The 10,182-nt window shown below is 46.2% G+C and overlaps 2 protein-coding genes across 2 annotated transcripts; one reads left to right on the top strand and one right to left on the bottom strand.

Annotated features, from left to right (window-relative positions):
* Positions 1–437: 437 nt before the first annotated feature.
* Positions 438–3,949, top strand: LOC147630317 (pentatricopeptide repeat-containing protein At5g27110-like). The gene is made up of 2 exons (XM_086810161.1): positions 438–3,486; positions 3,578–3,949. The coding sequence occupies exon 1, from the start codon at positions 1,175–1,177 to the stop codon at positions 3,329–3,331; it is 2,157 nt and encodes a 718-aa protein (XP_086666287.1). The 5' UTR covers positions 438–1,174; the 3' UTR covers positions 3,332–3,486; positions 3,578–3,949.
* Positions 3,950–5,701: 1,752 nt separating this feature from the next.
* Positions 5,702–7,294, bottom strand: LOC147630316 (uncharacterized). Its single transcript, XM_086810074.1, has 3 exons — positions 7,285–7,294; positions 6,122–7,166; positions 5,702–6,038 (listed from the first exon to the last, which is right to left on the bottom strand). Exons 1-3 carry the CDS (start codon positions 7,292–7,294, stop codon positions 5,702–5,704), a joined length of 1,392 nt encoding a protein of 463 aa, XP_086666200.1.
* Positions 7,295–10,182: the final 2,888 nt, after the last annotated feature.

Genomic DNA, 10,182 nt, shown 5'->3' with positions numbered 1-10,182 from the left:
CATCTCTAACCTGGATTCCAGATTTTTGAATAGTTAGTGCATCTGTTAGAATGGAGTTCGAGAGTTCGTAGATTGTGGGTTTGAATCTCCCCTTTGCACTTGTGTATGCGGGTGATAACATGTATACTTTTTACTTTTAAGTCAAGATTTTTTTTAAAAAAGAAGAAGTTTACGATAAAAAATCTGGGTTGAATGTAGGATGTTCCATTAGCATCTATCTAGCCTTGCTTTGCTATGTTTGTTTAGCATCCTTTTCTCTTTCGGCTGCTTTTCCTCAAGTGGCTACCCAAGATTTTGAAAAAGTTAGGCAATAGATGGCACAGCTAACTAGGATTGAAGTCCACTATTCAAGGGGGGAGTGCCCGGTAAGCCTTTTTTTAAAACCTTATTGGGTACATTGGCGGGCACCCTGCAGTGTGTAACGGGTTCTCTTTTCTTCTTTCCGACGCTTTAAGACCTGAACGTCAAAATTGAGCCAAGCATGGAGGTTGGGAGTGAATTGGAATTGACGGGAACTCCAGAAGAACTATCTAACAAGACTAGTGTGATGATGTCAAGAAACGAAGAGGACAACCCCAGGAATGGAGATTGAAGCAGTCAAATGCTACGAGCTCCTTCTTCGTTGCAAATTCAAGCTGCTTATCGATTCAAGTAACTGTTTGAATCAATTTTTTGCTTTTATCTTATTGGCACAGTACGCAGTCATGCTGGTAGCCCAGTAGCTTGCTTATTTGCATCTTGAAGCTTGTGAATATGAGCACAATGTCTTCCTTGTGAACGTGCTCATGCATATTTATGCCAAATGTGAATCTCATGAGAAAAGAATGAGATCTTCTGGGCTATTATGGTCGGTGATTTTGCTTAGCATGAGAAATGAAAGGAAGCCCTTCTACATTATCAGGTTTCATGACCATCCTTTTTGTTTGTGCTACGTAAGGGTCCTTGACTAAGGGTATCATAGGGAAGGGCATCGAACATCACCTCCTTTCTCTCCCTGCTCTTCTTCTCCACCTTCAGCAACAACTTCAGGGGCTCCATTCTGACAGGTTTCACCAAGCTTCCCAATCTCCAGCACCTTGACTTGACTGATGTGAATAAGCACACGTGATATACCTTATGATCCAAGCTGCTAGGTATGCTTCTCATGCATCATAAACCTATCTTCTGACACCTTATGATCCAAGGTGGTGTGCCTGTTCATCATGCATTGTATAGCTTGGTGAAGGAGTGCATTAAGAAGAAAGACTTGGCAGCAAGCAGGGAGTTGTATTCCCATATTACAAAAAGGGGATTAGAGTCAAATGTCTTTCTAGGGAGCCACTTAATTCGCATGTTTGCTTTGTGTGGGAGTTTATCAGACTCTAACTGGATATTTGACAATCTGCCGGACAAAAACTTGTGGACATGGAGTATGATTATAGATGCACATGTCAACGTTGGGCAAAACTGGCAGGCTATCAAACTCTACCAAAGGATGCAACAGACTAGTATAAAGTCCAATGAGTTCATTTTTGTTGCAGTTCTGAAAGCATGCACTGATGTAGATGAGGGCAGGGTTATCCATGCTTACATTCTGGAAAGTGGTATGGAATCTGATGTGCATGTCGCAAACACACTTATTGGCATGTATGCAAAAATTGGGAGCATGGAAGATGCATCTACGGTGTTCAAGAAGCTGCCAAAGCAAGATGTTGTATCATGGAATGCAATTATCACAGCCTGCATTCAGTGTGGGCATAGTCAAGAGGCTGTTCAGCTCTTTCTTGCCATGCGATTAAGAAATGTCCAACCAAATAGTGTTACGTTTGTAAGCCTCTTGAAGGCCTGTTCCGAAATAGCAGCCCTCGATCATGCCAGGCTGATTCATATATGCATCATCGAAGGTGGTTTTGAAGCAAATGTGTTTATTGGGAGCTTGCTTATTGACATTTATGCTAAATGTGGGAGCCTTGGGGATGCAAAGAGAACTTTTGAAAGCCTCTCTAAAGAAGATGTGGTCACATGGAATGCAATGATTGCGGGATGCATCAATTCTGGACATTGTCAGGAGGCTATTCAATTGTTTAATCGAATGGCAAAGGTGGGTGTAAAGGCAAATAATACAACACTGGTCAGCACCATGCAAGCATGCTCCAGAATAAAAGCCCTAGCTGAGGGCAGGCTTATAAATACCTATGCTATCAAAAGTGATGTCAGGTTTGATTCATTCATAAACAGCAGTCTAATTGACATGTATGCGAGATGTGGGGACCTCGAGGATGCTCGGAATGTATTTGACAAATTGTTGATTAGAGATGTGGTGACATGGAATGCCATGATGGCAGGATACACACAGCACGGGCATGGTTGGGAGGCACTCCATCTTTTCAACAAAATGCATCAAGTGTGTTGCAAGCCAGATGCAGCAACTTTTGTCATTGCCTCAAAAGCATGCTCCATCACCATAGCAATTGACCAAGGTCAATACATACATTTCCATATCATAGAAGCAGGATTAGACCTGAATATAATTATCAGCAATACCCTTATTGACATGTATGCTAGATGTGGAAACCTTGAGGATGCAGGTAGAGTTTTTGACAAAATGTCCAAGCGTGACACATGGTCGTGGAATGCCATGATTGCAGGGGTTACTCAGCACGGTGATCATGATATGGTCTGGGATTATTTTAGGAAGATGCAGCAAGAAGGATTGGATCCAATTCATGTGACCTTTGTTTCTCTGCTGTCAGTATGCAGTCACAAAGGTCTTTTTGATGAAGGATGTTTTTTGTTCAAATCAATAAGGGAAAACTATGGCATTGCACCCACAGTTGAGCTCTATAATTGCATGGTGGATGTTTTAGGTCGAGCTGGTTGCTTGAACCAAGCAGAAGACATTCTCCTGACTATGCCCTTCGATTTCAACCTTCTAGGATGGATGTCTTTGCTCACCAACTGCACAACTCATAGCAATTTGGAGATGGGAAAACGTTGTTTCAAGCATGTTTTTAGAATTGATTTCAAGTATACATCCGGTTATCTGCTTATGTCAAGCATATATGCCGGTGTTGACATGCCAGATGATCTGTATGAATTGCAGCTGCTCAAAAGTTCTGTTAGTGCATGGAAAAAGCCAGGGCAGGCCTTTGTTGAGGCAAGCAGTATAGTTCATGGGTTCCTTGTGGGTGACACACACCACTCTCAAAGTGATGATATTCATGCTTTGACAAAAAGGTTATCTATGCAGATCAAGGGCAAAGGACATGTACCAAACGTCAAGTCAGTTTTGCATCTGTTTCAAGTCGACAGTCAACATGCTTTAGCAAATCTTGTAAGTGATTGCAGGTAGAATTTAGTGTATTGCTTGTATCAAGGTTCTTTCTGAACATTGGCATGGCACCATTTGAGCAAAAGTCATGATGGTTTAGAGGAGCTTCCTAGATTGCAATTGTGGGAGATGGTTGTCCTTAAACTGTGCTTTGGGGTGTCAGCAATGGCCAGCTAGTGTCAGATGATGCATTATCAGGGACCAACTGCTTCAGCTTGGAAATGTATTGTGAACATGGGAGAGAGGTATGGTGTGAAGAAGGGGAAGGCGGTGATGTATCAACACCAAAATTGAGGTTATAAAACTTTCTCCCAAACAAGCTGCAACTGATGGGTTGTTACCATGCCCCTGCATCCAGTGATCCTCTTCATCATGAACATCCTCATGACCATTGCCATGATTATCATCATGGCCATCACCATCACGGTTCACCAGGACCATGATCATGGCCATCATCATGACCATTTACTGAGTGATTTGCCCTGTAGTCTTCATTCATATCTTCCCCTTTTCCAGAACCTTGTTTTTCACCATCATTTCCGTGTTTAGAGGCATCCCACCCCTTCTTTGTGCCAGGTTCTCACCTTAAGAACCCATCTTTGGATTTGAGCTATCTCATCTATTCAGCTTTTCATACTCTTCCTCCATCTTTGTCCGCATGCCTACTGCCAATCCATTTTTTTCCTTTCCGTTTCTCAATACCTTTATCATCATGCATCAATGAAGGCAACTTAGGATGTCCAGAGGGTGAATAGATGCGCCGGCAACAACAGAAACAGTAGCAGCATACAGAGAATAACGATGTTGATGTGCCGGTAGCAGCAGAAAAACGATGATCTTCAGATAGTTTTGTGAATAATGAGGCTTTATATATATATATATATATATATATATATATATATATATATAGGGGTGTTGGTCGGCCAGCAGAAAAAGACAAATAAATGCCAAAAATCACACCCTTTTGGGCTGGATAAAATATCACTTTGGATATATTTTCACACCCCCCTCTCAGGCCAAAAGGGGACCATGAGAGAAGATGAGGGGAATTCGGCTTTGGGTAAGGTGGGTTGTCGAGGAAGTAGAACATGTGCTCTTTGACTTGTGTAGAGGCTTTTGAGTTTGAGTGGTACTGGATCAATGCCACAATGCAAGAGGTTTTCACATGCATGAATGCCCATTTTTTGGGTTTTTATTCACACATGCGTCCCAAACACAAAAACAGAATGCTATGCAAAGGGTTTGCAAGATGGTAAATGCAATGCAGTGGGTTTTCACATGAGCCATGCCCTCATGGGGTTTTCATTGACTCATGCGCCCGTTACAAAAATGATAAATAATTTGGATAGAGAGGGTGATCCCCCTCTCAATATGTGGAGGGTGATGGTGGAGGACCACTGCCGATCCGTTCGCGAGAGGAAGATGTCCAAGGATGGGCTGATTGACGGACTTTGTAAGGATGTTGGCATGGTTGTCCACCATAGGAATGTATTGGAGCCTGATGGTACCAAGCTCAACCTGTCCTTGGTAAAATGAAAATGGACACCCACATGCTTGGTACGGTTAGAAAAAATAGGATTGCCAGTGAGGGCAATCGCACTCTGACTGTCGATGAAGATGGTAGAAGTGGAGTCAATGGTAATGCGCATCTCCTCAAGAAGCTGGTGAAGATACATAGCCTCAGTGGTGGCGTGATAGAGGGCCCGGTACTCAGCCTCAGCGGAAGAACGTGCAACAGTATCCTGCTTCTTGCTAGACCAAGAGAAGGGACCAGATCCAAGTGAGTACAAATAACCACCATGAGAATGTTGGGAATCGATATCACCGGCCCAGTTGGAGTCCGTGTAACCACGCAGGGTGATCATACTACTGAAGTGAAGTCCAAATATATAGGTATCCGTGAGATAGCGAATAACCCTCATCGCTGGACTCCAATGTGGCTCCTTAGGAGCATTGAAATACTGACTTAAAAAGGATGTGCAATAAGAAATGTCAGGCCGAGAGTTTGAGTCATATGAGTTTCCCAACCACTTGGTGGTAGCATAGTAACATGGGACGGGGAACGGGAACGGGGAACGGGGACGGGGATTCTTGGCAACCGGGACGGGGAACGGGGGACGGCAAGGGACGACATACAAAATATGCAATTTTACGTAAGCACTCATTTAAGAAACTTAACAATACTAAAACAAAGTCACTTTACACTTCCAAAGCATCAATATTAAGTCATACTAGCAAAAAAATGGGTGTTACAAAAAAGGAGATCGGGCACCCAGGACCCAATCGCCAAAGGCTAAAGCAAAAGACAAGGGCAAAGGCCTAGGCCCTAACCACGTAAGTGGCATACAAAAAAAGAGACTATCACTAGAGTAGTACATATGTCAAAAAGCCTCAACAGGCATGTGAAGTGCTGGCCTCACGATCATGGGTCCCTGCAATGCCTGCTCGCTCCATAGAGATGTCCTCCACTTGCTCCTCCAACTCCTCATCATCTTGAGACATCTCCCACTCGGTAAATGCATCAGCCTTTGCAGTTGCACTCTTGCAAAGCATTTGCAAGTTTGCACTCACAAAGACTAGATCATTTGCCCGTTCCACCCCAAGACGGTTCCTCTTCTTTGATGCAATGTGACTATATGAGCTCCAAAGTTGCTCTAGGCAAGAGGAACTCACTGCCTGGCTGAGAATGCGGATGGCTAGATGCTGAAGCTCAGGTTCATCCCAAAATCTTCCCACCACAAAGCAGCCCCAACTTTAAAGCCATCATCCTGTGCGTCCATGTCTCCATAAGAGCCCTGAAAGCTCCTATACCTGGACAACTGGTCACGGATCTTCCGCCTAACATTTGGGTCAGGCACAAGTCGAGTCAAGACAAGTCTCCATAGCTTGCTCACCTCTGCGTCACTTTCTTGCCCTTTACCCTGAAACTCAGGGTCCACCACATAGGCTACTGCATGCAAAGGAGAGGAGTAGGAGTTCCACCTACGCACACATAGGGCACGGATCTCCTCGTACCTGTCCTCATCTGGCTCCAAATCCCTCAGCTTCTCTATCATGCTGTCCATAGCCTCATATACCTTGCCGATGCATGGCTTCATACCATCCACAAGCCTCATCAAGTGGACAATAGGTTGAACCATAGCATCAATGCACTTCACTTTTTCCCAAAAATCAGGGCTCTTTGCTTTTTCCTTGCATAGAGCTCCTGTCTCAGTGGAAGCCAATGGTGAAGAAGTGAACTCGTCACTAATGAACAACTGTCTCAATGCACCACTACACTCTTTCAATCGGTGGAGCATCAAGAAGTTGTAGGCAAACCTCGTATCTGAGTATTTGAGGAGCTGACGGCTAGATTTTTTGGAGAATTCATGGAGTAGGAACTGATGGTTTGTGACAAATGTCACTATTTGCCTGCCCACTTGGATGATAGGCCGGATCCATGGCAAGTCCCCAATATCCTTCAAGAGATTACTTAAGCAATGTGCCATGCAAAATGACACGGTGATGTTGGGGTACATGCTTTCAATGATCGCTCCGGCTGCCTTGTTTGAAGCCTCCCCATCAGCAACAAAGCCCACAACTAGGTCTAGGCCAATGATCTCTATGCCACTAGCCCACTCTGCTGCTAGCACATCAGCACTCTTCCCGATCCCAGAAGCATCATGTGAGGCGATGAAGTACATCTCACCGTGGGAATATCTTGCCCATTGTCGCTCTGAGTTTTCTGTTGCTTGCTCCACGAGCCTCTTCTCCTTCTCTAGCAATGTGGTGCGCAAGGACTCCGATGATGGGGGCGTATAGTTTGGACCATACTCCCCTGTCTTCTTCACCATGACCTTGAAGTAGTCCGATCTATCTACAAAAAATGAATAATTTAATAACCGATCAACTTCAAAGTTCAAAGTTCAAGTAACTTGTAAGAGGAACATTGTAAAATGATAGATCTTAAGCTAGACATCTTAATTCTTGATTACCTGGCAGCATGGAAAGCAATGTGGTCATGAAAGAAGAAGCGGGCTATGGCCGTATCCACCTCTTCCTTCTTCTTGGGGTCCCAACTACCCTCAAGAGTACTTTGCCGGCGTGAGTGTGTGGATGCGGTCGGCATGGAGAAGGATGGTGTTGGGGCCCGTTCTTGTGGGACGGGTGATGCGCTCGTGGGTGCCGATGAAGTGGATGCACATGGAGATGCCGATGTGGATGCCGAACCTTGGGATGGCCTCACTAGTGTTGTGGGATCCACGGCCACATGCGGCACTCTCCTCCTTGAAAGCAAGGCCTTATGTGCGGCAACACTTTCAAGAAGCCTCCTCCTCGTCTCCGGTGTGACTTGATCACAAAATCGGACCTCATGACCGGGCTCATGCAAGAGGTGAGCTCTCACTTTATCTGCCCCACCCGTTTGCCTATATTGACATAGCTTGCAGGACCATGGGCGAGAGTCTCCTCCACTTCCGGGATGATCGGAGTTGACCCTTTCCCACCAAGACCAACCTTTGGTCCTCCTCCCTCTATTCGTACTGGCGCCGCCGGAACGAGGTGCGGGGGATGGTCGCGATGAAGATGCCATGGAGGCAAGTGCCAAGGAGGCTTGAGCAATGGAGGTGAGTGTAGGAGAGAGATGTAGGAGAGGCTAAAGCAAGAGGAGGTGAGACCGTGAGTGTAGGAGAGAGATGTAGGAGAGGCTTGAGCCTTGAGCAATGGAATTATGGAGGTGAGAGTAGGAGAGAGATGTAGGAGCGGCTAAAGCAAGAGGAGGTGAGACCGTGAGTGTAGGGGAGAGATGTAGGAGAGGCTTGTCACTTGAGCCTTGAGCAATGGAGGTGAGACTCGAGAGTAGGAGAGAGATGTAGGAGAGGCTTGCCAATGGAGAGGTTAGAGCAAGAGTTGAGTGTAGGAGAGCAACAAGACTACAAGTGAACTTGAAATTACAACTTACCCAAGGTCCCAATGCCACTTGAGCCTTGAAAGTTGAGGGTTGAGGACTCAAGAGAGCTAGAGCCTTGCCGGGTTGCCCAATTCCCACTTGAGTCTTGAGTCTTGAAAGTTGAGGAGTGTTGGCCCAAATTGCCAATGAGCTTTCCACTTGAGCCTTGAAAGTTGAGGAGCGTTGAGGCTTGAGCTTGAGCCAGGAGCCTTGCCAATGGGGGCTCTTCTTATAGCCATGGGCCAAGTGGGGAGGGCTGCTCAACGGCTAGGCGCCCAACGGCTATAGGGCGCAACGGCACACTGCGCAACAGTCCGCTGACCGTCCCGTCCAGCTCCGTCCCACACGAACCGCCGTCCCGCTGTCCCGGAATCTCCGTCCCCTTGTTGCAGCGTGGGCTCACACGTCCCCTGGCCGTCCCCTGTCCCGTTCCGTTCCCGCGCGTTATGGGACGGCGTTCCCCCGTCCCAGGGGTCCGTCCCCCACATCCCTTGTGACTATGGGCGGTAGGCTCGCTCTTCATGTGGCGGTGAGTCCTCTGTAACATGCGGAAGCTTCGGGGGAGATCGGTAACTTCAATGCTCAGAAATCAGCACACTTGTCGCGATGAAAATAACGCACAAAACTGAATGTAGACGTGCAAAAAAATAGAGAGAGAGAGAGGGAGAAGAGGACATAGTATTGGGTCCCGAATACCCTCTGTAGGGCCCCCACCACGAATGGTGTATTTGCTTTTATTAGAATGATGCAAAATTGAAATAGAAGACTGAACTTGAACTTGAACCTTCTTGGCTGAGGAGGATCCTCTGCCCTTGACCTTCAATTCTTCACCCTTTGCGTTAGCTTCTCCTTGACTGTCCTGGCCCTTGAGTTAGCTCCAGCACTTTGTGAATTATGAGATGAAATGAACTGAATTATACCTTGGGTATTTATACCCCTTTAGTATGCTGGTCGGCTGGCTAATTTTCTCTCCAGGACTTGTTTTATCTCGCATTAAATGCTGATATTTATGTGTGTTCACACTGCCCGGCTGCTAGCTTTCCCATCGCTTCTGTCCAGCCTGATTGGGCAGCCCTATGCTCTGGCCGCCTGGCTGGGCTGCTGTCCAGCCTGTTTGGGCAGCCCCTATGCTCTGGCCGCCTACAGTCCTGGCTGCCCTATGGGCTATGACCATTCTGTTGTAATACACCTCCAATTGCGATGTTACTCGCATCAGTGATCACCTAGAATGGCTCGTCCCACGAGGCAAGTGCTAGACAAGGTGCCTCTGACAAAGCCACCTTGAGGTTCTTGAATGCCTCCAACGCTCGTGGAGACATTCGAATCCGTTGCCTTCTTGTCTTGACACCCTTTAGTAGATCGGTGAGATCCGCCGAGAGGTCAGAAAACTTGTCTATGTGGGTGGAGTATGCCTGGCATATACCCACAATGTCATAAGTAGTCTGTGGTACTTCCCAATTGACAATCTCGGCCACCTTGGCCGGATCAAGTCGAATGCCTTCTGCACTAATTATATATCCAAGGTAATGAACCTCGAACAAATTAAATTCCGACTTCTTCTCATTGACGTAGAGCTCGTTGCTTTCCAGCAACTTCAGGACTTTCTCCACATCAATGTTATGCTGCTCAATTGTAGCTGAAAATACTAGTATGTCGTCCAGAAATACGAACACACTTTCCAATCAATTCCTGGAACACACGCATCATCATGCAGTTGAATGTGGCTGGGGCGTTCATCAAGCCAAAAGGCATGACCACAAATTCATAGTGGGCCCGTTCCGTACGGAAGGCTATCTTGGGAATGTCTCCCTCAACAATCCTCACTTGGTGGCACCCACTCTTTAAATTGAGTTTCGAGAACACCTTAGCCCCATTCAGCCTCTCGAGAATATAATCTATTCGAGGCATTGGGAATCTACTCTTGATAGTCGGCTTACTGAGTGCA

The sequence above is a fragment of the Cibotium barometz genome, chromosome 16 (genome assembly GCF_041138505.1).
Source record: "Cibotium barometz isolate CiBa-2024 chromosome 16, ASM4113850v1, whole genome shotgun sequence".
In the NCBI taxonomy this organism is placed as follows: domain Eukaryota; kingdom Viridiplantae; phylum Streptophyta; class Polypodiopsida; order Cyatheales; family Cibotiaceae; genus Cibotium; species Cibotium barometz.
Note: the sequence above shows the minus strand (reverse complement) of the source record. Positions and strands in the feature narration are given on the sequence as shown.